The sequence below is a fragment of the Pteropus vampyrus genome, unplaced genomic scaffold, assembly GCF_000151845.1.
Source record: "Pteropus vampyrus isolate Shadow unplaced genomic scaffold, Pvam_2.0 Scaffold352, whole genome shotgun sequence".
NCBI classification, from domain to species: Eukaryota; Metazoa; Chordata; class Mammalia; order Chiroptera; family Pteropodidae; genus Pteropus; species Pteropus vampyrus.
In genome coordinates, this window is record NW_011889133.1 from 371,107 (window position 1) to 395,362 (window position 24,256).

Sequence of the window (24,256 nt, forward strand, 5' to 3'; positions counted from 1 at the left end):
AAAATGGGTCGGGCCCAGAGAAGCTTATGAAATTTTCAAACTTCCCGCCAGGGATTACTCACCCTGCCTTAACCAGACAAAACAACACAAGTCAGGGGGAGCTGGTTAGATCAGGATTTCTTTTTATTCCTTGTCGGTTTAAAATGGCTAGTCAGAATAAAAAATAAAAGGGCCTCTACTTAGAGGCTGGGGTCTCCCCTAGTTAGAGGTTAGAACCCAGGTATCCCCTCTACCCAGCACCATATTGAGGTGGGCTGAGGGGTAACCCCCAAGGGACAACTGGAGGGGCCTAGGCCTGCCACTCCTTCTCTCTATCCCATTTTTGGCATGTGATGAAAAATATTGCTTTTTGGATTCTTCTCTCCCGGCCTTTGATTTAAAAATAACGTTAACTGTGTGAGATGGGGAAAGGCTTTGAGGAGCTGGTTGAAGAAGCCCACCCAAATCCCTCTCCCCCAAGAAGTGGGGATTTTCCAAAATTGTTTCCAGAGCTCAGCGAAGCTCTTTTCCTGATCTGCCCACCACCACCAAAGTCATGGGGCTGTGACCCCTCTCCTGGGGAAACTGCCAATGAGCCTAGAAAACTCTCTTCTCCAAGTCCTTCCTTCCTTCCTCTGACCAAGACCCCAGACTCGCCTCTCCCTGGTTTATTTCCTGATCACTTAGCACCAACGACAGGGGGTGCTATTTCCTTAGTTGGTAACCGGGACAAGAGAGAGAGAACCGTTGGGAAAAGGAAGACTTCTATCCCCTATTTTCCTTTCCTGCTGGTCTGAGGAATGGGAAGAGTAAGATCCCCCTCCTTAAACATATCCCTCCCTCATTCTCCCATCCCGGGATAGATATATAATTTCTTTGATATTTATAATATATATATATATATATGTACACACACACCTGGTAACGCAGAAGAGGAAAAAAATAGAATCCGTAACAATAATAAAAAAAATTATTTCTGGTTTAAAAATGATCTGGTTCCCTCCAGGGCGAGCAATTGCACAAATGTCCACTGAGTCTGGTCCAGGGGTCAAGGAAGGGAGGGTCTTAAAAGGTAAAGGGGTTGCTACCCCGTCTCAGGGCCCCAACTCTCCGACTCCCCAACTCCACCGCATTTTATAAAACGCTCCTCATCCTCTTGGAATCGGTGGTTTAAAAAATGTCCATGCAGGGGAGGGGAGCCCCTTGAGGAAAGGACGGTGGCCGCCTGGGGCCCTTTGGTGTAGGCGTAGAGGTGTGGGGGAGGGGAGGTGCCAAAGGCTCACACGGAAATCTCATAGGTGGTGCCGCCCACCCCCGACACCTTCTTGACTCCTCCCCTTGTGGGGCTACTGAGAGGTGGCTGGCCTGGGCCAGGGGAGACTGAGCTTATGCTCTTGGGCTGCCCGTTGGATCTGCTGTAGGCAGTCTTGAGCTGTACTTCATCTCTGGGGAGAAAAGGAGAGGGAGATGTCAGGAAGTGGGACATAAAACGCAGAGAAGGGAGATAGTTTTAAAAGTTTAGAGAAAAAATTATGTACATTTCTACATATGCACTTTCTTACCCAACCATTCCCTTGTTTTATTGCTCTGCTTAAAACCCTGATTCCTCAATTAATTTCTTCTCTCCAATAGCAGTTATCTTGCATACCTTGCTCCCAGACAAATACATTACTGTTTAGGAAGATGGGATTAAGAAAGAAGTATTAATCTTCAGTCTTTTAACTGGAATGGCCGATGAAGGCAGCTGAAGTGAGAGTGAAAATGAAGAGCTATCTATCTACAAGCGAGCTAATCCTGGGTCCATCTGTACTAGAATGTACAGCCCAGTCCTGACACCTGCAGGGGGCGGCATGCTAATTTTAAGTCTGTTGCGGGCCAAGATGAGCTAATAATACTTACTTGGGTGTCAGTAACGGCTGCAAAGCCACTTCCTCTGTCTCAGAGACCCCAGGTGGGGCTTTTTGGCTGCTGTAAGATACAGATCGGCCCAGGTATGGGGCAGTTGGGCCTGGTTCAGGAGACCCTAGCCCCCGGCCCCTTAGCCCATCTGGCTTGCCAAAACGGGGGACAGCAGGTCGTCCCAGTGGAGTCTTGCCCAAGGGTGATCTCTTCGAATCATCTGAGGAGGAACTAGTACGAGGAGCATGGCCTGAGCCTGGTGTCGACTGGATGCCAGAGTCCCCCAAGGCTGATTCTTCCTCACGGCTTGGGAGTGGGGGTGAGTGGCGTAGCAGCTTCTCTCGTTCCTGGAGGGAGGCCACGATATGGCGCGACAGATTGTCGTACCGAACTGGTGAGGGCTCTCGGTGTGTTGGGCCAGTTGGCACCAAATGTGGGTGCCTCTCGGCTTCCCGTTGCTGGGCCAGCCGGGCCGACAGGAAGGGAGAGGTGTAGCCTAGGGGCGGGTCTGGCTCAGGCCCCGCCTGCACGGACTCAAAATCAGGGCTGTCTGAAGGAGTGAGCAGGCTGTCGTAAGACAGACTTCCATTGCGTGTCTGGTTGGCCAGGCTCTTATAGGAGGTGGAGGTTGTGCCCTCTGAACGAATGGACTGCAGCTGGCCCAGCTCAAAGCCTGTGCCCTGGGCCGACTTGAGACTGGAGGAGCGTGAGCCACTGGACAGTGGATCAAAGTGAAAGCTTTTGCCAAAGGTGGGAGAACGGAAGCTCTCTGGCTCCAAGCTGGGCTCTGAGCGGTAGCTGGGATGGCGGCTGCTCTCTGCAATTGAGGTGGGCTCCTTCAAGCTGTCACCGCGACTCAACTGGGGGAGAAAGTAAAGCAGGTTCTTAGTGTTCCTCGTGTGACAGACACAAGGCCCCAGGGCCCAAGGGTCGGTCAAAAACTATCTCTTAGGTGCCAGCAATAAGTTTAGAACATTTACATGCATTATCTTATTTAATCTCTAAAGCAAATCTATCAGTTGGACAAATCATCTCATCTTAAGGTACAGAAAATTAGGCTTAGAGAGGTTAAGTAACTTTTACTGATGGGTTCTGAAGTCAGGTATGATGCTGTAATCTGCTTTTACCTATTATGCTAGTTGTCCCCTTTGATGAAGTAAGATTATCAAGGAGATTCAATCCCACCAACACCAACAATTAGTAAAATGCCTTTGGTTTCTTTTCCTCCCTCTGCCTCTTCTTTCTCTTCTCCCAATCTTCTTTTTTCCACAACAGCTGGCATACATTACGACCTGCTTCTCAGAGAGAACTCAGTACCTTGGCGCTGGAAGAGTGAGGCATAGCGGCTGATGTGCTGCTGCTGCTGTAGCCTGGCCGATACTTGTACATGGTAGGTGTGGGGGGGCTGTCCTTGCCCAAGAGGCTGCTATCTGCAAGAAGAAAGGCCCAGGGCACCACTTTACAGGCTGCTCTCTTAACCTGACTAGGGTTCCTAAGTACAGGGGAGAACAAGGGAGGACTCGCTATCCCTAGCAAAGGGCAAGTCCTAGGAACGTGATTTTGCTAATATCAAGACTAACGACTCATACCAGGCCAGAACTTAGCATGAGAGAATGCACCAAACAGGTCTGTCTAGAGCTGACAGTTCCCCCAACAAATGCCCAAGAGCTAAGTAGTATCCCCTTTCTCTCAGTGTCCAAAGAAGTGGCTCAAGTACCACTTGTCAGGCATTCCCAGACACAGCACAAGTATTCTCTCCCAGCCTTCTGCCTGCCTGTTCAGTCACCTCCTCACTCCTGCAACAGTCCTTACCCTCATTAGTAGCCAGGCTGAGGTGTGTTCGCAGCCCCGTGTAACGGCTCAGGTCGGGTTTAGGAGGAGGTGGAGGTTCGGCATCTGCAGACTGGCTCTCTGTGATCTCCAAGCTTCCCTTAGACTGGACACAGGAGGGAAAATCAGATTGGCAAACCTGGTGTCAGGGCAACCCAAAGTATTAAACTAGTATACAAGGGGTTTTGGGGAGGCAATTACCATATATTTCTAAACAAGGACTGAAAGATACGGAAAGAGTTAGTTTGGGAACAGTATTAGATAAAGAAAAGTTTTCAACAAGAGTTTAATCCTGTCACTTTTTTTTTCATTTTCACTACAACTACTTGTTGGGCTCCTACCATCTGCAAGCTGCTATGTTAAGTCCTATGAAGATATAGACATGAATGGACTCGATTTTTAATGTCAATGAACTTAAAATCTAATGGAGAAAAGAAGATATGTATTTAAATAATTTTAACACAAATCAGAAAGTGATAAATACTATGTGATGTCAACTAAAAGCAAGATTCCATCTCTTTGCCATGAGTGAGAGTCCCTAAGTTATATAGCTTTACTACCCTAAATTCCTCACCTTACTTCTCCTCAGCTCTCCCTGGATGCCATTGTCCATGATTTTCACAGTTATCTGCCCATCTGACATTTCTGGTCGAATGAAGGGAGGTCGGATTACAATTGTCTTCTCTTTCTTTGGTCTCCCCAAATACCTGAGTGCCGAGAGTAAGGGCTTTAATTCATTCATTCCAGCGTATCTCTTGGTTGCCTACCTCAAATAAAGCATTTTTACACAAGAAACAGTCCTAGAAGGCCAGTGAAAAGGTCAACACTGAATTGATTTCTTTGATTCCATGAAGAACTGCAGCAAGATTAGGCCTCTGGGCAGATACCTAGCTCAAGCACTCTGGAGTAAATCTCAACTCTCAGAGGAGAGTAATCATACATAATATCTGACGAATATCAACTGAACTCACAGGGTCCAAAGGATGGCACGTCTCCTCCTTGCAGGCACTTCCCATTCTAAGAGCACCCTTCCTAAAGACAGTCACCCACCAGACCTCCCCTGTAATACAATGAGCCCAAAGGAAACATATATTTTGATGAAAAATGAACACTAGACCAAAGGGTGGATGTACCTGGGCGCTGGGGAACTGCAGAGTACACGGCTGACATTGTTACAGCAGCCATTGGTGAAGGGGTTCACACCTCCCCGGAATTTACCCGTAACCTAGGAGGAGGAAAAAGGGACCCGATCAGTCAAGACAAGGGGATCCTGACCTCCAAAGGCCAAAACACAAATCAATGACAAATTATTGTGTACCCACTATCTAGGAGATACAAAAATGAGTAAAAAACAATCCTGCCAACAAGCAGCTTATACCTATGATGGTTAAAACAGAAACTCTAGAGTCAGGGTCCTCAGTTCAAATCCTAGGCCGATCTCATGGTAGCTCACCCTGAACATCAGTTTCCTCATGTAAAATGGGGATGAACAGCTCTCTACTGAAAGCTAAGATGATACACTAAGAGCAAGCAAGTAAGGTTATCTATTATAAGCACAAAAATACTTGTTTCCCTTTAAGTGCACTATAAGCTTCTTGAGGGCTGGCTCGGGTCTTTTTTTAAGTTTCTTATAAGCTCAGAGCCCAAACTGCCCAGTACCCAGCGGGCATTCTGTACACATCTGTTAACTGAGAGATGGCCTCTGCTCTCATGATTACATGAGGAACTTGGACACCTCCTCATAAAAAGTATTCATTAAGCATACATTTGTGGAAGCTCTATGCTACACACTAATCAGAGGGCTAACAGACACACACCCTGCCTGCTCTACAGCGGTCTCCTAGCCACTTCGTCCCATACCTGTTCATTGGTTGTGCGTCCCCTAGCCACCAGCACCACGTGAAATCCCGTGAGGCCAGCTACAGGGATGAAGAATAAGCCAGCCACACACATCACTGCCATTCTGAAGCCAAGCGGTCAAGGAGAACAGAGCACCACGCTGTCACCCTCCCTGGCGCATACTGTAGCCATTTTCCCTTGAGCCTCGCCACATGGCATTTAACTTCCCTCATTCTTCCCCCTCCCAATCGTGCAACCCACAAGCCTTGAAGGATACGTGACAGCCGTGCGGACCCCTGAGAGTTCCTCCATGTGGTAGAGGACATAAAGGAGGCCAAAGCCAAACACGCCCATAATGTGCGCTGTCAGGGAAAGGAGGAAGAGGAAGAAATAACGGTAGTTCCGGCGACCAATACAGTTGTTCACCCAGGGGCAGTGATGATCAAATTCCTAGGGGCAAAAAGAGACAGACTGAGAGGCATCCTTGTACCACAGCAATAGATCATTTTGGTCAAGAGGAGGAACAAATGAGAGAACTTAAGTGTTGTTTTCAGTAACCTGTGATCCTGTTCATCATTTAGTTGCAAAATTAAAAACAGACTCAAGCACTTTATCTTGCTCTATTGATCTAAAAGGAAGTGCTTCAAGAGGCTGATCAAAGGACAAGGCCACCTCTCAAAGCTTATCCTATGTGACCAAGGAACAATGAAAGGGACAAATATCAGAGGCTTTGTAAAAACATCAAGATTCACAAGAAAAGAAGACTGGAAGGAAAATCTGGCAGACAAAAGCTTATAGCTAAGTAAGAACCAACTGGAAAAAATGTTAAAAATTAAAGCAAGGGATGCAGAAGGATAGGCAGGAAGAGAAATATAACCGTAAAATTCAAATGCATCATGATGTAGTAGAAGCAAGAGATAAAGCCAGTACGAATAACCAGAAAGATGAGCCAAAGGATGGAGGGCTGGAGCTATGTATGAATCTTGGTGTTGAGAAAGTCTATGGCCACTTGAGGTCCCCCCTGTAACAGCAGACTATTTATGCTCTACCTCTCCTCTGTACATCACCGTTAACACTTTTTGAAAGAGCTAGAACACTTAGCCCAGGTACTTACCCAGGACTGTATTTCATCCAAGGCCAAAAACCTACAGGATCCGATTCCTGCTCTAGGGCAGGAAGAAGGTAAGTGAGGTTCAGTAGCAAGTCTTACCCGACTCAGGGTTCTTACCTCCACACAGTTGTCACAGACGCTGCAGTGGGAACATCGAGGAGGACGATAGAAGCGGCAGGTGGCGCACCATTTCATGCGCACCTGGATGCCCTTGATTTCCACCGTTTTGTAAAGGGGAGCTCGGAAGTCATCTTCCTTGTCTTCATCCTCCTCAGCTGCAGAGAGGAAAAGTCAATTAAAAAATAATTGTGCCAGAACTGTACTAAGCTGTGATATTTAAAATATGGCCTCTGCTTTCAAGGAATTCAGACTAATTGGAGAGAAAAACTAAGAACTAGTAAATCTAATACCGTGAGATCGGCTCTATATACAACACTGTGGGAATACATATGAGGAAGCAATTTATTATGCACTGGAAATGAGGTTCAAGAGAATATGACTCAGGTGGCCCTGATATGGATATGCTGACATTCTTGGTTTGCATATTATGAATTTTAAAAGAAATAATTTACAGATCAAACCACATATGTATGAGTTTGCATAATAGTTCAGTACCTACAAGTGCTTGGCTGAACTGTAATAATCCAAGAGAGGACCAAACTTCAACCTTTTCTTCTGTGCACAAAGTCCTTGCCCAAAAGATCTTCCTCCGCTATATTACCTATACATATATATTTTGGTACTGTTTCTCAGCTCTCTTTACCTGAATGCCTTTCAATTTCCAGCTATCAAAAACCCACCATGCCACTTCAAAACTTAAAGGACATTATTTGCCTTCTCATCGACAGTGTGTATTTTTTTTAAATAAATTTATTTAAATTAGTTTCAAGTACAGTACATTGGTTAGACATCTATAATGTTCATAAAATGATCTCCGCAAATGCTCCCTCCTTCCCCTGGCCCTCCACTTAGCCATCATATTAACACTGACTGCATTACCTCTTCCATGCTCCCCATGCCCAACTACCAAATAGTAATTTGTACTTCTTTAATCCTTAACCCCATTCTCCCAGCCTCTCAACCCACCTCCCCTATGTTCGTCACCAAATTGTCCACTATATTTGTGAGTCTGTTTTTGATTAGTTTGTTCTTTTTGTTCCTTAGATACCACATATAAGTGAAATCATATGGTATCTTTCTCTGACTTATTTCACTCAGTATAATAACCTCTAGGTCCATCCATGTCATTGCAAATGGATTTCATTTTTTTTAATGGCTGAGTAATATTCCATTGTATATATGAACCACAATTTCTTTATCCAATCGTCTGTTGATGGGCATTTAAACTGCTTCCATAACCTGGCTATTGTTACAGTGTACGATTTTTATTTTTTATTATTAATTTAGAAAAAAATACATGTGAGAAGGAAAACTTAAATATGGTGTAGGGTTAAAAATTAAATTTTCCAATTTTACTGACTTGGGGAAATGCTTATAAGTGAAAAAAACGCAAGGTGAAGAACAGTACAAACAAAAAAATCCCATCTTGAGAATAGATAAAAATACACACAACTACATAGTATACTGTATCTATGTCTTCAAAATATGAGGAGATATAAACAGTAGCTATCTCTGGGCTGTGAAATTATAGGTGAAGTTTCTACATAATGAATATTCACTATTAAAATCTCTACTTTTCAAAAAAGGTTCTTCTTTGAAAGGAAAAAAACTCAAATGCTACTTATTTTGAAATTTCTGTTCCTTCCACCCATCATCTACCAGAAGTGAGCTCTTTTCCTTCTTGAAGTGCTACATAGTTCTTTGATTACTCTTATAACCTAGTACAGTGTGTTTATTCATATAAACGTCTTCCCCATCTCCTTCTCTAAACAAAGCTATTTGAAAGCAAGGATCTTTAAAAAAAAAAATCATTCCAAATGACCATAATGCCTTCCATACAGATAATAAACACTTGCTAAAAGATCAATAATGGCTCTTGAAAGCAGCCCTCCTTGGTTTTAGGGACTCAAAGTTCCTTTCATTCACCTAATCTTTGAAACAAAAGTCACAAACAAAGTGCGGTGGCACAGGCTTCTCAGCACAATTTCAGAAAAACTTCATCTCACCAAAATTGCTACCCCAATTCCACCTGTCTTACAAGAAAACTTCTCATTTGGGAGGAAAATTAGATGTCACCAGCAACAACCTTCATCAGTTTCTCTTTCTACCTCTTATTCCACTAATGACAGTTCTTACTTTCACCTCCTATCCCAGAAACGGCCTACTTCTTCTGTAAGCATAACCTTTCTATGTGCATGGGAAAAAGCTTCTCCTTCCTCTAGGTCAGGGGTCCCCAATCCCCAGGCCACCAACAGATAGGAAACCTGGCTGCAGAGCAGGAGGTGAGCAGCGGCCAGCCAGGGAGTGAAGCTTCATCTGCATTTGCAGCCGCTCCCCAGCATCACCGACTCAGCTCCACCTCAAATCATTAAGCACTAGATTCTCTTAGGAGCACTGGTCCCTGGTGCCAAAAAGGTTGGCAACCACTGCTCAAGATCACTCTTCAATTATCCCCTTTATTCTATTCTAGCTTCTCTCTCTCCTCTGGTTCTATCTCCTCGGGCTACCAACATGCTAAAGCCTTTTGTATCATTAAAAAAAAAAAAAAAAAAAAAAAAAAAAACCACTTCCTTTCCCGTAAGATATTCTTTTTTCTGCCGTCTCGGTTTCACTCCTTGAAAGAGTAATCCTAACACTCGCTAACTCTGCCTCCTCATTTCCCATTCATTGCCTTACAAACCATTACAATTTGGGTAATTTAACTGTATCTCCCCCACATACAAATATAAACACACCATTAAAACCACTCTTGTTCAGATCACTAATTTCTTAGTTACCAAAACAATGGGCATTCTGAGTTTCCACACAATTGGACCTAATATCTGATACTGTCAACCATCGGCCCCGCCATGAACTTTCCTTAGCTCTCGCTTTGTCCAGTTCCTCCTCCTACTAACCCTTCTTGCTCAATCCCTCTTCAATAGTGCCTCCTTATCCTCTGCTCCTCATTAAAATGTCAGTGCTGATCAGGTCTGACCTTGGTTCTTTCCTAATCTCATTCCACTTTCTCTAGACAATCTTACTACTCCTGTTGCTTCAAATACCACATGGCTGAAGACGGCAAGTCAGACTACTTAATTGCTCACTGGGTAACTCTATCTAAATGACCAGTAAGTATCTCAAATTCAGCATGTCTAAGATGCTCTGTCTTCCCTCCAAACCTGTTCAACATTCCTGTAACTCATATCTTGATTTCTAAAAATCAGCATCCAACTTATCTCCCAAATTAGGAACCTTAGAACTGTCTTAGACAATTCCTTCACCCTCTTACTCTCCCCTAATAAGCAGTTAGTCATGAAAAGTTCTGTTGAGTGTACTTTTGAAAAATCTGTAAATCCAGCCTTGAATTCAAGTTCTCATCTGGTTTGCATTATTCCAACAGCCTCCCATATGGAATCTGTGTATTATTACAAGAATTATTTTTATAAAATGAAATCTGATCCTGTGATTCCTCCAATTAAAGACATCTTGCTATCCAAAGAAGAAATATAATCTATTTAACTTAGGATAGAAAGCCTCTCACAATTCGGCTCTGGGTTTATAGTTTGCCCCTTCTGGCCTCGCCATGCACGCTGTCTTCCACACCACTGTGTTCAGCATTTCATGGCCACAATCTTCTGCATATGCTCCTTTCTCTGCAGAGAATGCCCTTCCCCTCCATCCTCTATTTGGTAAAGTCTTTCCTACCTACCTTTAGCAGCACTTCCCCAATTTATCTGGGCAGAGACGTAAGTGTACTATTTTCTATGGTCTCAGAGAACCCTGTTCGTGCCTCCATCACAATTTGTAAAACACTGTTCTAATTTTTCTTGGATATTATTGTGCCTGGCAATAATATCCAACCCATATGCTCGAAATATTTCTGCTGAATAGTTAATTGAAAATCAAAAAGTTGACTCAAAGGGAATCGCATGGCTAAAAGTTATGACATATATTCCTGAAGACCTTGACCTGCTTTTCATCATTAGACTGTAAAAATATCCTAAAACCCTAGGACTCCTAAAGCCCAGAACCAAATGTGTATGTCTAAAATATTTATTTTTCAAAGGTAGTAAGGAATTTCAAGAGAGGAGAGGGAAATCTTACCTCGAGGGAAAATCCCTGGGTCCATGAAGGTGGCCATGCTGAAGTTGGCCAACACAAAGAGAAAAACAATCGCATTGTAGACGGGCACTGCAGGTGACACATAGAGGCTTAGTCCTGGACAGCTGCACAGATATGAAAAAAAATGAGAAGCTGCCTCTAACCCTTTGGACACCAATCATATAAAGATCTATCAAGATTCAGCCCCCATACCTATATATAAATCTTCTGTGGCTCACCTTTGCTGTCTCAAATTATTTTTATCCTTCCCAACAAATGAATCCACTTTCCCACGGAAACGCTCAATTTAGATCAAGGTACAAGACTCAGAATCTCTCCTTTCAAAACCCCTTGCACTAAGTTCTATGTTCTTCAGATGCTTTCTTCCCTGGTGGATCTTTCTATGTTTTGGATCTGTTCTTTTCTCCTTTTTAACCAGGCACAAGAGTTAGGGACTGAGTATGTAACTGATGCCAGCTACACTCCCTCCTCTGGAGAAGCCAGAGGCTTCTGGATCCCAGCCATGCCCCACTGACCTGCACATTGGCCCAAAGCATGGGATACCATCTGCCTATGGCTCCTACTCCCTCTGGCTTTGAACCACTCTCAACTGCCTAAAGTTTCTTCACTGCATCAGATATTCCTGAGAGTTTTATTCAACTAGAGGCTAGTTCTCAAGGTGGGGAAAAGAAAAACACAACACCCAGATAAGGATGGGTATCAAGACACAGAACTAGAACCCTTGTGGTTTATAAATGAAGCAGAAGAGCAGGGAAGGGAAAAAAAAAAAAAAAAAGATATCAGACCAAAGCAGCCCTAAATCCTGTAGGAAAAAAGAAACTGGCCAAACATATCTAGTATTCCTATGGGGTCCAAATCAAGGAGATACGCTTGGGTAACTTTTGACAAAAAAAAAAAAAAAAGAGTGCCCTGGTCCAGAATTATGCTCAGTTTCCGTCAGGATATGAGTCCAGTAGGAATGCTGCAAGAGCTCTTCCTTTTTCTGATGACTTCCTGGAAGCTGGAAGTTTCAGAACACAGATGTGCAACTTGCTTTGTCAGTAGCATCTAATGCCCTCTCTCTCCTCTCTCAGCTCAAGAACTTCTCATTACAAGACAGTGGCTAAATACCCTAATCTGCTTTTTGGCTGAGAACTTAATCTCCAGAATTAGGACAGCATCTGTCTTTCTCCCCTTTATCTAGTCCAGTCAGAAGGAAAGGAAGAGTTCATTGAAAGAAAGGAAGGAGGGGCCAGGAGAACAAGACAGCACATGAGTCTGGAGAATTCATCCACAGCGCAGTCCTGAATTCTGCTGAGAGGTGATCTGTCTCCATCAAAACAGAAAGCACAGCCCTGAACAGTGAGTGATTCAGGACAGTTAGCAGGAACTGAGCTCCCTGATGAGATATAAACAAACTAATGAAAACAGACAAAACTGTCACAAAGCATCTCACAAGTCCTGACCACCACCATTCTATTTATTCAAATTCCATTTAATCATTAAAAAATGTTTTTGAAGTAAATATCCATTATGTGTTGGCTTTTTAGACAATAAATATCAATTAACTTTCTGCTTCTCCTGACGGGTCAGTACATAACTGGGAGCTAAAATAGTGAAGCTACAGTGAAAGCATCAATTTCAAGGACAAAAGAGACCTTCCGTCACAGTTCTAAGTTTATTCTAGCAAGTCTCCTATGAAAGCCTCTTCCTCTGGAGGTTCTTTGGTTCAGAAAAGGTGTCCCCCTACCTTGGCAGAGTGTGGGATGAACTAGAAGCTGAAGGAAGAGTTCTTACATAGCCCCACCTAAAGCCTGACCTCCTAGGCTCCTTAGGAGGAAGAGAAACTGAAAACCAGTCATCCAGGTCAGGGCCCCTCCCTAGTACTTAGCTGTCGCTTCAATTTCCGCCTGGGGAAGAGGAGAAAGGGTGACTCACTTGACTCCTACAGCCTGGGAAGATAATTAGAAGGGAAAAAGAAATTAAATCCTTAGAACGCTGAGGTGCCATGATTTAAAAGTCTCATTTCTAAAACTGGCCACTGTGGCTACTGTGGCCTCTTGAGCTTCTGAAAAAATAAGGGTTACCTCTATCTCTGAGGGAAACTAAGGTGAATGAGCATAAGAAATCAACCCCCTCGCACACTCAAATGTCATTCTGACCCCATTCTTTCTTCAGTTTCTGCATTTCCAAACAAAGCAAACCATACAATTTCTTGGGTAGCCTGCCAAACACCTAGCCCTGGATAATGAACTTTACCCCTACAGCCTTCTTGATATCAACCCAACCCATGTAAAGTGTGAAATCCTAGAATCAAGTTCCATTATCTACTGTCAAAATAAAGCCTGCCCCCAGAGTGGCAGCACCTAGAAATGATGCAGATGGCTCAACTTCGCCGGCAGTATTTGCTCCTAGATTCAAATCAGAGAACCGCTGCTGCCAACCTGAACGCTCTGAGGAGCACCCCACCAAGGAGGCGTGCGTGAGCAGAGCCTGTTCTGCCATCTCCCACATTCTGCTTGGCTTGCGGAGAGGCTTGCTGTTGCTAGGGTATTTTGCCAGATTCCTAGGTGACCACCCCAAGTAGCCTGTCTGAATCTGTTGCCTTAGATGGAAGGAGATGAGGCCTGAGTTGAGAGGAGTTGTTGGGGCTCGTCCTCAGCCTATAGCAATAATCATAGAGCTCCAAAGCATAGGGAGTGGCCCTAGCCCGGAAGGCTGGCTGACTCACTGATGAAACTCCCAGACCTATACCATCCCAGAAAGAACAGGTTCTTCTGCCCACCCATTCATCACTCCTGTTTTCAGGGCCAAATAAATGGGGAGAGTAGGTTTCAGTACCCACACTCCTGAAAATGTTTCCTAGCCCTAACACTTCCCATCATATTAAAGAAAAAAAAAAAGTTTAATTCTTGGTAAGAAAAACAAAGTAGGAGTCCAGAAACTTTGGGTTTCAATCCTATCTCATCACTGCTCTGCCAGTAAGTAGCCTTAGGTAATCCACAGGAAACTTTCCAAACTCGTTACTTCAGCTACATAATATAGACATGAGAGTGAAGGAGACAATGTTTGAAAAGATCTCAGAATTCTTTTTGAACAAGCTGGCTTAATACTGGGCATCCACTGGCTAGAAGACATAAAAAAAAACATTCTTAATTATTACCATCATCATCAATTATCATTCCAGCTCCACCTTCATCCTTAATTCCACTCCCCCCCTCACCTGCTCCCAAGTACTGGAGATTCAAGAGCACTTAGAGCATAGGCCCTACGCTCCTAAAGAACAGGTCTATGCATTCCACCCATGCCTAGCACATAGTATGAGTGTATGACTAGTGTTCCTTGTCGATGAGGCAAGGCTGGAAAAGACAGCCCACTTCCTGCCCTTGGGGGTCCTCAAGACTCCACAGGAAAACAACTTCTCCCTTATAGGTAAGTTTCTCTTAAAACTCTTCGTTTGTGGTGGATCTGTTACCCAGACTTTCAAGCAGCTCAGTGAAAGACATAGGACCTGGGCACTTATTCCTGGATGAGAAAATGACGTGGGAAGGCAAAGGAACAACCACTGCTCAATTAATGCCCTAAATCACAAGGCTGCTCCCACTCAAATCAGGTGCTCACACCTCCACAGTCATGAAAAAGGACCAGAGGGAGAGTCACTCGAGTTGCCCAACTCTTTGGAATAAAGGGTTGGGAGGGGCCAGAGGCAGAAACTGAAAGGAAGAAAGCTCTCTCATGGATGTGGCACTGGAAAGACCACGGATCTCTGGACAACCCTGACTTTTATCACCTGCAGCAGAGATTTCCCCCACGCCCTCCCTACCAATTTTAGAAATAAACGAGACACTGGCTGACTTCACTCACAGCTCAAGACTTTAGATAAAAGATACAATTCAGTGATTTGTTTCAACTGGTACTGCAAGGAGCCCTTAAAAGGTTTCATGTCCCAAGGAAGGCAAAGAGGAGACACCAAGGGGCTGGCGCTCTTTGCACTAGCCTCACTTGAACCAGACAGTCCTACTCTTATGTTTTATATACTGGGGTTCTACATAAGATCTCATTTGAAAAAAGGTTGCTTAAATAAACTGCTCTAGGTCAATTTCTTCATTATACAGAGAAGAAACAGGTCCATGAAGATTAACAGGCTTTACCAAAATCAGTCTCCTGCCGCCCCGAAAGTGCTTACTCCTTTTACCTAGCACCGCCTCCTTGCCCATCTCAAAAGGAGACTAAAGACAGATGAGGATCCAGGTACGTTCTCTTAAGTGCAGAGTCTATATCTAATTGGGAGGGGGAGGGTTACTTTAGCAGACACTCTCCTTCCCAAACAGTGAAAAGGGAAAAGAATTAAGGGGTGATGCACAGTAACCTACCTGCTTAGTTTTAGTACTAGACAAATTCAGTGAATGAGAGCATTAGACTTCTAGGAGGAAGACCTCAATTGTTCTATTCAAGCTTCTCTGCAGGATAAGATCACCATTTTTTGATGACCAAGCCCAACTGAGAATTTCTGCTCATAGCTTTCTCTATTTGACAAAGAAACATGGTGGGGAAATTGTTTCTAATTGGCTGAAGCCTACTTTGCCTCCACTAATTGTCTGCCAGCTGAAAGGGACGCTTCCTCCTACTCCCAGTCCTCCAGGTCCCAAAGTAATTCTCACCTGGGCTTATTATATTGATGTAAGAACAGATAGCTGTAGCCTAGTGAAGAGAACCGGAGGACAACAAAGTAGTTATGGATTTAGGGCTCCAAATAGGGGCTGGTCCAAAGACAGCCTTCCTCTTGTCTTTCTATTTGAAATCATTAAATCTTTTTTTAGGTTGTATATGATTTTAAACAGGGGGTTCTCCAAGGAATTGAATTTCTAAAGGGACAACAATTTTTGAAAAGAGCGGCACCTCAGCCCACATCCATGCTTGCAGAGGAAATGTTATGGTCAGACGGAGGGGAAGAGATGAGAATTTCAGAGGTTCCAAGAGCTGGTGATAGAGTAAGATAAATAGTGTCTATGCTTCCACAGGTGGGCAAGGGAGACCCTACGGAGGAAAGAGAGGGCCCACAAACTCCCAGGGGAAATTCTCACCATGACTTAAGGCTTCAAATTTTGGACTAGAGGCAATAATTCCAAATAGAGTCAATACTGTCCTCCAAAATTCTTTTTCCTGGGGCTGAGAGACTACAGAATAAGGAGGGCCCCTACTTTTCTGGAACCAAGGAATGAAAAAGTAAGTTAAACAGCTTCAACTATCAGTTCAGAAAATGCCTATGTCAGGAGAACTCTTTGTGGTGAAACTGGTATAACCAGCCAAGTACTTCAGAGGCTCCAGAGTAGCAAGTTAAGGACAAGGGTTCTGCCTGCCCTATCTCAAGAAGAGATGCGTTGAGGGAAAAACCAGTCAGTCCCCTTAATTTCGTAGCTTCTCAAAGGCTTTGTCCCTTGAAGGAAAATAGTCCCTCGCCAATTAAGCAGGTCTGTGGGTGTCCAAGTGGTCTTGTACATATCTCATGACAGAGCACAACTGCTACAAGGATAGTAAGATCCCACATAAATGTCCCTTGGTTATAATGTTGATCTGACTCTACATACTGGCCATAATAGCAGAAACCAAAACAAGCCTGATGCTGAAGACTCACTCCTTATTGGTAGTCAACGCATGAAGGACAGAACACTGAGCATGCTGAGTTAAAGCAAGAGACAAAGATTATGAAGAACGAGGGGAGCCAGAGAAGAACAGGGCTGCCCTGCACCCCTGAGGGATTCAGCAGGAAGGCTCGGGCTGGAGAGTGGGGGACTGCGGAATCTATGACTTCTGCTTATCAGAGGAAGAGGTGATAAGTAGGATGATGCTCATACCTTAGGTAACAGAAATTTTCCCTTTTTAAAAACCAATTAGAAAACATCACTATTACTCTGCTGACTTTTAACCAAACCACCCACATTTTCTAGAATTCCTTTTGGCATCTGAAGCTCAATTAGGGGGTGTTCCTTCCCTATCTCAGATTTAATTTCTGTTCTCGATTTCTCCCCATAATAGTAACTGTCCCCCACCCCAGCAATTCCTGCTTTGTTCATTCTTCGATGAGTCCAAACTGCCTTCCTTCCTTTCACTTCCATACATGTCCTTCCTCTTCCCAGTAACGTCCTTTTGCTCTAAACAGCACCTCACAATTAGATTTGAGCCTGAACCACAGCAAAGTGAAATCCCCAGAAAATCTACCATGCTCTGATTGTTCCAAGAGCTACAACTAGAAGACCAACTCAATGACTCGACAATTTAAGGCTCAGAACCCTGGTACATGTTAATTTATAAACAGGTAAGAGCAAAGATGCTTGCCAGGTGGTCAACGTCTAAAATACCGGGGACTAGGGAAAGGATAAGTCACCCAGTCTCTTCCAATAACAAGCAGACAGTCTGAATACCATTAAGTGGGAAATCTTTCAATACCAATCGCTTTTCTATATAGGACCAGGAAATGGGGAGAATTACTGACACCCCTTCAGCAGGAACTAATGTAAAGAAAGTATTCCAGAACTCTCTTCCTACATAAAACTTGCCCTTTCCCAGTGGCCTTCAATTCTCCAGGCTTCAGTTCTTAAGAGTACATTGAAAACCAGCTGAGTAACTGTAAAAGCCCAAACGGTCGCATTGGTAGATCTAAATCAATTCTGAAATTCTCCAGTACTGTCAGTCTCATATCTAGATTCAGATATCCAGGAGAAAAGCCATTACTATCTGAAAAACCTTTCACCTAGTCTAGTTCTCTTTTCTTTCATAGAATTGATTGCTTAAACTGCTTCAAGCCTTTCTGGTGGTTCCCTCCCACTTCCTTCCTAGTTCAGGGTTATCTAATGATGGAGCTGGGTAGGAAAATATAAAGACATCTCTGATTCCAAAGGAAGGGAGACAGGAAGGTAGAGGATTCTATGGAGTCAGATGTCTACGGTGGCTGAGATAGGCTTTTCTTCACTCTTCCTACCATGTCCCTTGGATCTGGATTTACCTCTATCGAACAGCAGGCATGCCCAGTCGCTTGGCTTTGAAATTAAAATTCAGAAAAAAAAAAAAAAAATACCCCTTCACCTACCATGGAGTGGCCCCAAATACCACCACTGGGAGGAAACTCACGTAAAGGCAAAGAAGAGGGTCGTGGCTCCCACTAAGAAGATGGCGGCTGCTGAGACCGGAACATACTTGCTGGGTTTGAATCTCTTTCCAGACTCTGCGGGCATGTTGGAGCTCTGATGGGAGATCTGCCCTGCCGCATAGCCCAGGCCCACACAGCGGCAGAACAGACAAGAAAACGGGACGAGGGCAACAACGGAAATAAGAGCACAGAAGGACACCAGGGAACAGAAAACTTTAAATTATCACCCTTCCCCCTCCCAAATAAAACCAAAGGTCAAAAGATCTCAAATGAAGGAAAGCGCATGGGAGGGGGAAAGGTGATTCCAAATGATGAATAACCACCTCCCCAGAACAAGGCAGGAGAGATTAAGAAACCCAGCTTGTACAGTTTAAAAATTGAAGACAAACAGTAGGTTGTACACATGCAAATGGTTGCAGGTAGAAAACATAGGCAGTCAGATAGATCAAGGAAAAATAGCTCATGGATGGAGATAAGTCTTCAGAAGGAAAGAAGGGGGAAATATCAAGATAGGGCAGAACTCTTCGGGCAAGGAAAGATTCTTCTGAAGAGATACTATAGTACCTCCACGACTACACTTCCACAGAATGTGAGCTGCACCCAAAGAGGTGTGCCCTGTGTTTCTATTTTAATCCGAGAAGGAACCCGGGGCCCCTTTCCAGGTTTAAAGAGAAGCTGTTTTTACTGCAGTCCTTGTCCTTTTTTAGGCAGTTTTCTCAATGACACCTTGACTTCAGGGCTTGTAGTCTGGCAATGGTGGCTTAATTTTATTTATTTTCTCTCGATGGTTAAAGCTGGGCAGCAGCTGTTACAAGGTTGAGTTGTAAATCCTTTTCTTTGAAGGGGGAGGGAAAACAGAGAGACGGCAAGCTTGTATGTCTTCAGTATCTTCTTGTTATTCCCAAGCCCTTCAAGAGCTTCTTTTCCTAGAGAGTTCATGCAAAACTAAAGCGTAACATAAAATCCCTGAAGCCATGTTCTTCCCAACAAGCAAAATAAGAGGAAGAACTCAATTCCACTCGATGATACTTTTTAAAGGTTACTGTGGATGAAAGCAAAGTTCCAAAGGGGCCCCCGTTTCCAGGTTAGTCAATGTCTCTGCTCTTTCTTCCTCAGTCTTGGGCTTTCTGGATGCAGAGTTTGGCTGGGTTACAGGGCCTCACCTGGAAAAAAAAAAACAAATATCTTTATCAAAGAAATTCTTTCAGGGCATTTCTTAAGAATATCAAGGCTAAAACTCCACAAGCCATTCTGTTAAAAAGTGCCTTCTGAGAGAAAGATTATTTGCCACTTCACTTATGTGTATGTGGGGCTCTGAACTGGCAGGAAGGACAATGGATCTCGAATCCTTCACTTTTCTAAGTGCTTGCTGTTCACATTAGGAAGAGAAGAACGTGGCTTCACCTGGCCTCAGGTCGTCTTGTAAGGGGCCCACCTCACCTGACACAAATAGTAACAAATATCAAAATCTAAAAACAAACAAGGGCACAGCAGTGACGGGCAGCCCTAGAAAAGAGATTTCTCTTTGGACAAGAGTATTTATTGCTACAATGAAAAGAGAAAAAAATAACCTCAAAATTAGGACAGTTAGTCTTATTCCCTTTCTGTGCATGTCTCCCTCTCTCTCATCCCTCTATGCTTTGTAGTTATAACCCTGAAGAGGTAGAAGCTGAATGTTTGGTCTTCTGGAATAACACATGAAAGGACCTGGCCGAGAAATGTTCTTGCACTGAAAGGTGAAATGCCCTGTATGAGAAACTGAGTCAACCACAGAGGCTGGTCCTTTTCTACCTAATTCAACAGTTTTTTATTCCTGTATTAGCCTGTTAGGAAGTCAACTGAGCCCCACCTTCCCCAATACAATTAAGAGTAACAATTATTTCTGTTGATGGTAGTAGCAAAATAACCCTAGCACTTTGGATTTTATAAGATGCTTTTCATCTAGTGATCTCAAAGCACTTAACCCACATTATCGGTGACGCAGTCCCTTATACCATTCCAAAAAACTGAGGGCTAAAGAATGCCTCAGGCCATTCCACTGAATCACTTGAGCAGTCAAGTTCAGAATGCAAGGGTTCATTCATGTGCCCCTTTGCCAACACAAACCCTTTCTACCTCTTTCTCATCCACTACACTACTTGCCAAGTGATGACAACTTGGACTCTGCAGACCAAAAATTTTACTTGTTAGAATTTAAAAATAAATTTTATCGCACCCAGTGGTCTAGTATTTCCCTTAATATCAAAGGCAGAGATTAAAACATCAAAAGATTCAGATAATGAAATACAAACATTCCCTGGAATTTATCACTTCCTCTCTTACCTGTGGCACTGAAGGCAAAGGTGCCTTCTTTCAAGGTGCATCATGTCTCTCTTTAAAAAACAGCATTTTAGAGGGCCAAACAGTAATATAAGAACAAAGTGAACACCCAGAGATTACAAGAAATTGTTCAAGTCCTAGAAAAGATAAATCTTCTTTAGCCTCTAATGTTATGACCATTTAACTCTTGGTTTCCTAATCAAATTCCAACAATCTGAACGTAGGCCTTGGTATCTTTGCTAACGACGAGAAGCAAATTCTTGGTTTGTACACAGTACTATAAAACTTTCCCCTCAAAGCCCCAAAGAATAGAGATGAAAATTGCATTGCTTATATTTTATCTAGAGTAGAATATCATTTAGACACCATATATTTTAGATCACATTTTCCGACAGGAAAAAAAAATCACATGAACTAATACTGCCATAGCAATGCAGGATCATAAAAGGCCATGCAATATGGGAGTACAATACTGAGAAACAAAAGAGATCGGCACCTGAGATGTCTGGGGAGTATACATTGGAAGGGACAAGACATAACCTAAGAATTTACTGGGTAAAATAAAGAAGTACCAAGTCTTAGCAGAAGTGCTGTGGGTAGTAGGGATAAGACTACAGAATAAGTGTGGTTCAGCAGAGCCAGCAGTCTGGGTCCACACCAGTATGAGAAAGGTATGTAAGGCACATTCAGGCACAGAGTAATCTAGGGAATGGAAATATGCATATATAAAACAAATCAGAGAATATATGGTTTGAAGACTTTAATACAGGTTTAATACCAGGACCTCCTTAAAGGGGTGAATGGATACGGGCAGTACCACTGATAGAACAAGTATTGTTGGTTGAAATAAAGTGGAGAAATAATACAATATAGTAAATCTGAATACGAAGTAATCAAAGTATCGTGGAATAATCCACATGTCAAGACACTGGCTTAAGAATCAAGTAGAAGTTTAATATGGGTTCTACCATTATATACCGAAGTAGCAAAATACACGGATATACAATTCTTGTAGGCATTAGGTGGGTAATAATGAGCCTTCTGAAGAGATTTGATACAGTACAGAGGGATACTGGGGTAAAAAGATAGGGTTGAGAATATAAGATCAACCTAGACAAGATGGCATTAAGCAGGAAGTGAAAAATCCAAGCAGAAAAATGGTCTAGAATATAACATATTTGATTCTACCCCTTGCTTCATAACTTTAAGTCACTTTCTTACTTCACATTTCAGTGTTTTCATTCGGCCAAGTGGATAAAACATCTTCCACCTCCGTGTCCCACAAAGAGATTCCTATAGATAAAATATTTGCAAACACATCTGAGCTCCGCCTGTAAAAGTACAAAGTACTTAAAGCATGGAGCACCAGGCTGGTGGGGGTGAGGAAGCGGACGGATGGGAGACAACAGGTAACAGGATGAGACTTGAGCCAAAATAAGTATCGGCAGAGTGAGCGAGGGACCTGAAACGCAGGGAGATAAAAGGGGAACAGCACCCAGTCCCCACCCTGGAGCTGGGGCAAGGAGAATCACCGTACGGGGCAGCGCTGACTGAGATTGAGAAGACGGAATCCGCGGTGGCAGGGCCCACTGGGGCTGCTGCGGGAGAGGGCTGCGGAGGACGGCAGAACCCGCGGCGTAGGGCCGGGGGCGGAAGGGGCGGCGGCTGGGCACCAGGCGCCGAAGGGGACCTAGGTCCCGAGCTAGGACCGGGCAGCCGGGCAGTAACCCGTTCTGAGCCCCAGCGGCCGTGGATTCCCGGCCTCTACTCGTCGTCCGTTTCCGGGGCCCACGGGTCCTGCCGCAGTTGGATGACCCGGCCCGAAGGAGGAATGGGGCCTCAAATCACCTCCCCCTCCTCAGTCCCCCTTCCCTAGAGGTCACTCTCCCCTCCCATCTCACTGGCCCTGCACTTCCGGTTCCGCAGGGGCCGGTGTCCCCGATACTCACCCCCGGCGCGGTTCCCGTCACCGCCGCCGTCGTCGTCGCTGCCGCCTCCCAGCAGTGCCGTCCGGCCTCTGAGAAGCAGCGCGCGGCCCCCGCACGCTCCACGCCCGCCCTGCTCCGCGCGCTCCCGCTCGGCGGCGCTCGTCTTCGAGCCGGCGCGCGGCCGTTGCCCTCAGTGCCGGGTCTCTAGCCCTCCCCGCGTTCCCATTGGCTCCCTGTCCCGGACGCGCGCGACGTCTCGAGCGGGGCACGTTTCTCTCATTCATGCGACTCGCGCCGCCGCGCCCGCCCCCGCTCACTCTCCCATTCACCTATAGCCCCCACCCCCACGCCGCTCTATGGCGTGCGCGCGAACCCCGGCGACCGCGGCGACCTCGCGGTCTGATTGGCTGCATAGGCACGGCGACGTGCGCACGCGAGAAAACGAGAACGCGCGCGCAAGGCCGTCGGGTTCCGCAGGCGACTGGGAGAGGGGGATTTGGAGTACTGCGCAGGAGTCAGAAATGGGGAAATGGCCGGCCGAGTGTTCCTTTTTCCTACGTCCTATTTTCCGTTCCCGCTGGATCCAAGCAGAAATCCTTGGAAGTAAAAAAGTAATAATATGTGTTTACTGGAAGAACTCAAAAAGCAAGGAGCTACCCCGTCGAATTCGCTAAGCCTTCCCAAGCAAATGTGGTACAGTCCAGACTGGCTTCCAGTACAACCAATCACCAGTATAGGCCCCGGCGTTTTCCTGTTTCTGCCCCTTCAAGCATTGGCCAAACGTTTGGCGAGTAAATAGCCCACCTCTCCCACCCCCCTCCCCCCTTTTTTTGATGGCGAAAACTTTATTTAAAAGAAACTTGAAGCAGTTCTCGGTCCAGCAAGTTTCCTAGAACCAGCAGAATCCCAGGGGGATGGAACGGTCGGGGCTGTGGCTCTCGCGTGGAAGGGGCACCGGGTCTGGAAGAGCCAGTGTGGGGCGATGCTCTTGCCAAAGGCCCGGGATGAAGAGGAAAGAGCGGGCGCGAGCCTTGGAGCCGTAGCGTCTACGGTGGAAGGAGGCACAGGGAGTGCGCGCCATCTGAGGCGGTGGCAGCCCCCCAGGGTGCGACCCAGCTTTTGGTTCCGCGTGATTTCCTTAGTTTCCAACTGCAACCCAAGGAATGGACGCTGCATCCCTAACCGCGCTGGAAGGAAAAGGCTCTCTAGAAGCTCCTGTCCCTGGCGAGATGTTGGCCAGCTCAGATCACAGCGCCACACTTTGCCCTAATTAGCCCTACACAGCTGTGAACCCAACAGCAAGGCCAGGTGTTCTCTCATTAGGCCATTTCTTTTATGAAAGCAGCTCTGGCTATTACATAATAGTCTTTCAAAAAAGTGTTCCACCAGCTATTTCTCTGAAGCCAAGGTTCCTCACTTGATTCTAAATCCTGTGGTCTGTCTTGGGGTTTGGTGTCAGATGTTAGTGGTTTAACTATGTTCTGATACTTTAGCGCTAGACAGCAAGGTGAAAGAGAAAGATTTACCTTCTGTTTTCTGGGGTCTAATCTACTTTCTCTGGCATGGCATATACATCAGGTTTTAGTTTATCCTTGCTAAGGGGTCAGTCCATTTATTGCAACACACTGAGCGTTCTCTTTAATGAGTGTGTATTAAAAAATTAAATCTTTAAAATACTTTAGACCTTATAAAAGGTAAAGTTAAGGTACTACCGAAGATAGAATATTTCTTTTATTTATAGAGGCTTTTCTATCTTTTAAGGTTAATTTGTTTCCTTAGGAAGAGATCAAATTCCATTTTTTTCTATTATATATATTTTTTAGATTTTAAAACTTCATTTCCCCAACTTCGCAAATTTGGCATCTTTTCAAGAGCCTAAGACCCTGCAAATTGTTTTGTCTCTTTGCTAGAAAGTGCTGAATGGGAATAAAAATTCAACCTCCCACCATCCTAAACTCTCCTAAGATACTGGACTACTGGATGCCAAGCTCCTAGCTGGAT

The 24,256-nt window shown here is 44.6% G+C and overlaps 1 protein-coding gene across 4 annotated transcripts; it reads right to left on the reverse strand.

Moving 5' to 3' along the window:
- Nucleotides 1-98: 98 nt before the first annotated feature.
- Nucleotides 99-22,566, reverse strand: ZDHHC5 (zinc finger DHHC-type containing 5). Of its 4 annotated transcripts, none has more exons than XM_011379013.2 (12): nt 22,277-22,566; nt 17,990-19,171; nt 10,865-10,986; nt 6,776-6,933; nt 5,825-5,997; nt 5,569-5,671; nt 4,842-4,933; nt 4,283-4,415; nt 3,691-3,814; nt 3,196-3,308; nt 1,879-2,738; nt 99-1,424 (listed from the first exon to the last, which is right to left on the reverse strand). In XM_011379013.2, exons 2-12 carry the CDS (start codon nt 18,091-18,093, stop codon nt 1,259-1,261), a joined length of 2,148 nt encoding a protein of 715 aa, XP_011377315.1. In that variant the 5' UTR covers nt 18,094-19,171; nt 22,277-22,566; the 3' UTR covers nt 99-1,258. The 4 variants fall into 4 exon arrangements, with proteins under 4 accessions (XP_011377315.1, XP_011377316.1, XP_023378390.1 ...); XM_011379014.2 differs by lacking the exon at nt 22,277-22,566 and adding an exon at nt 21,865-22,147 and having other exon boundaries at nt 932-1,424; XM_023522622.1 differs by lacking the exon at nt 22,277-22,566 and adding an exon at nt 12,800-12,813 and having other exon boundaries at nt 932-1,424; nt 17,990-18,219.
- Nucleotides 22,567-24,256: the final 1,690 nt, after the last annotated feature.

Bases quoted from the DNA above. Each gene is read 5' to 3' on its own strand.
- ZDHHC5 (XM_011379013.2), bottom strand. From the start codon at position 18,093: ATGCCCGCAGAGTCTGGAAAGAGATTCAAACCCAGCAAGTATGTTCCG. The intron at 4,934-5,568 runs GTATGGGACGAA...TCCTCCTCCTAG, and splicing joins GACGCACAACCAATGAACAG to GTTACGGGTAAATTCCGGGG. The intron at 3,815-4,282 runs GTGAGGAATTTA...TCCTGTGTCCAG, and splicing joins GAGAGCTGAGGAGAAGTAAG to TCTAAGGGAAGCTTGGAGAT.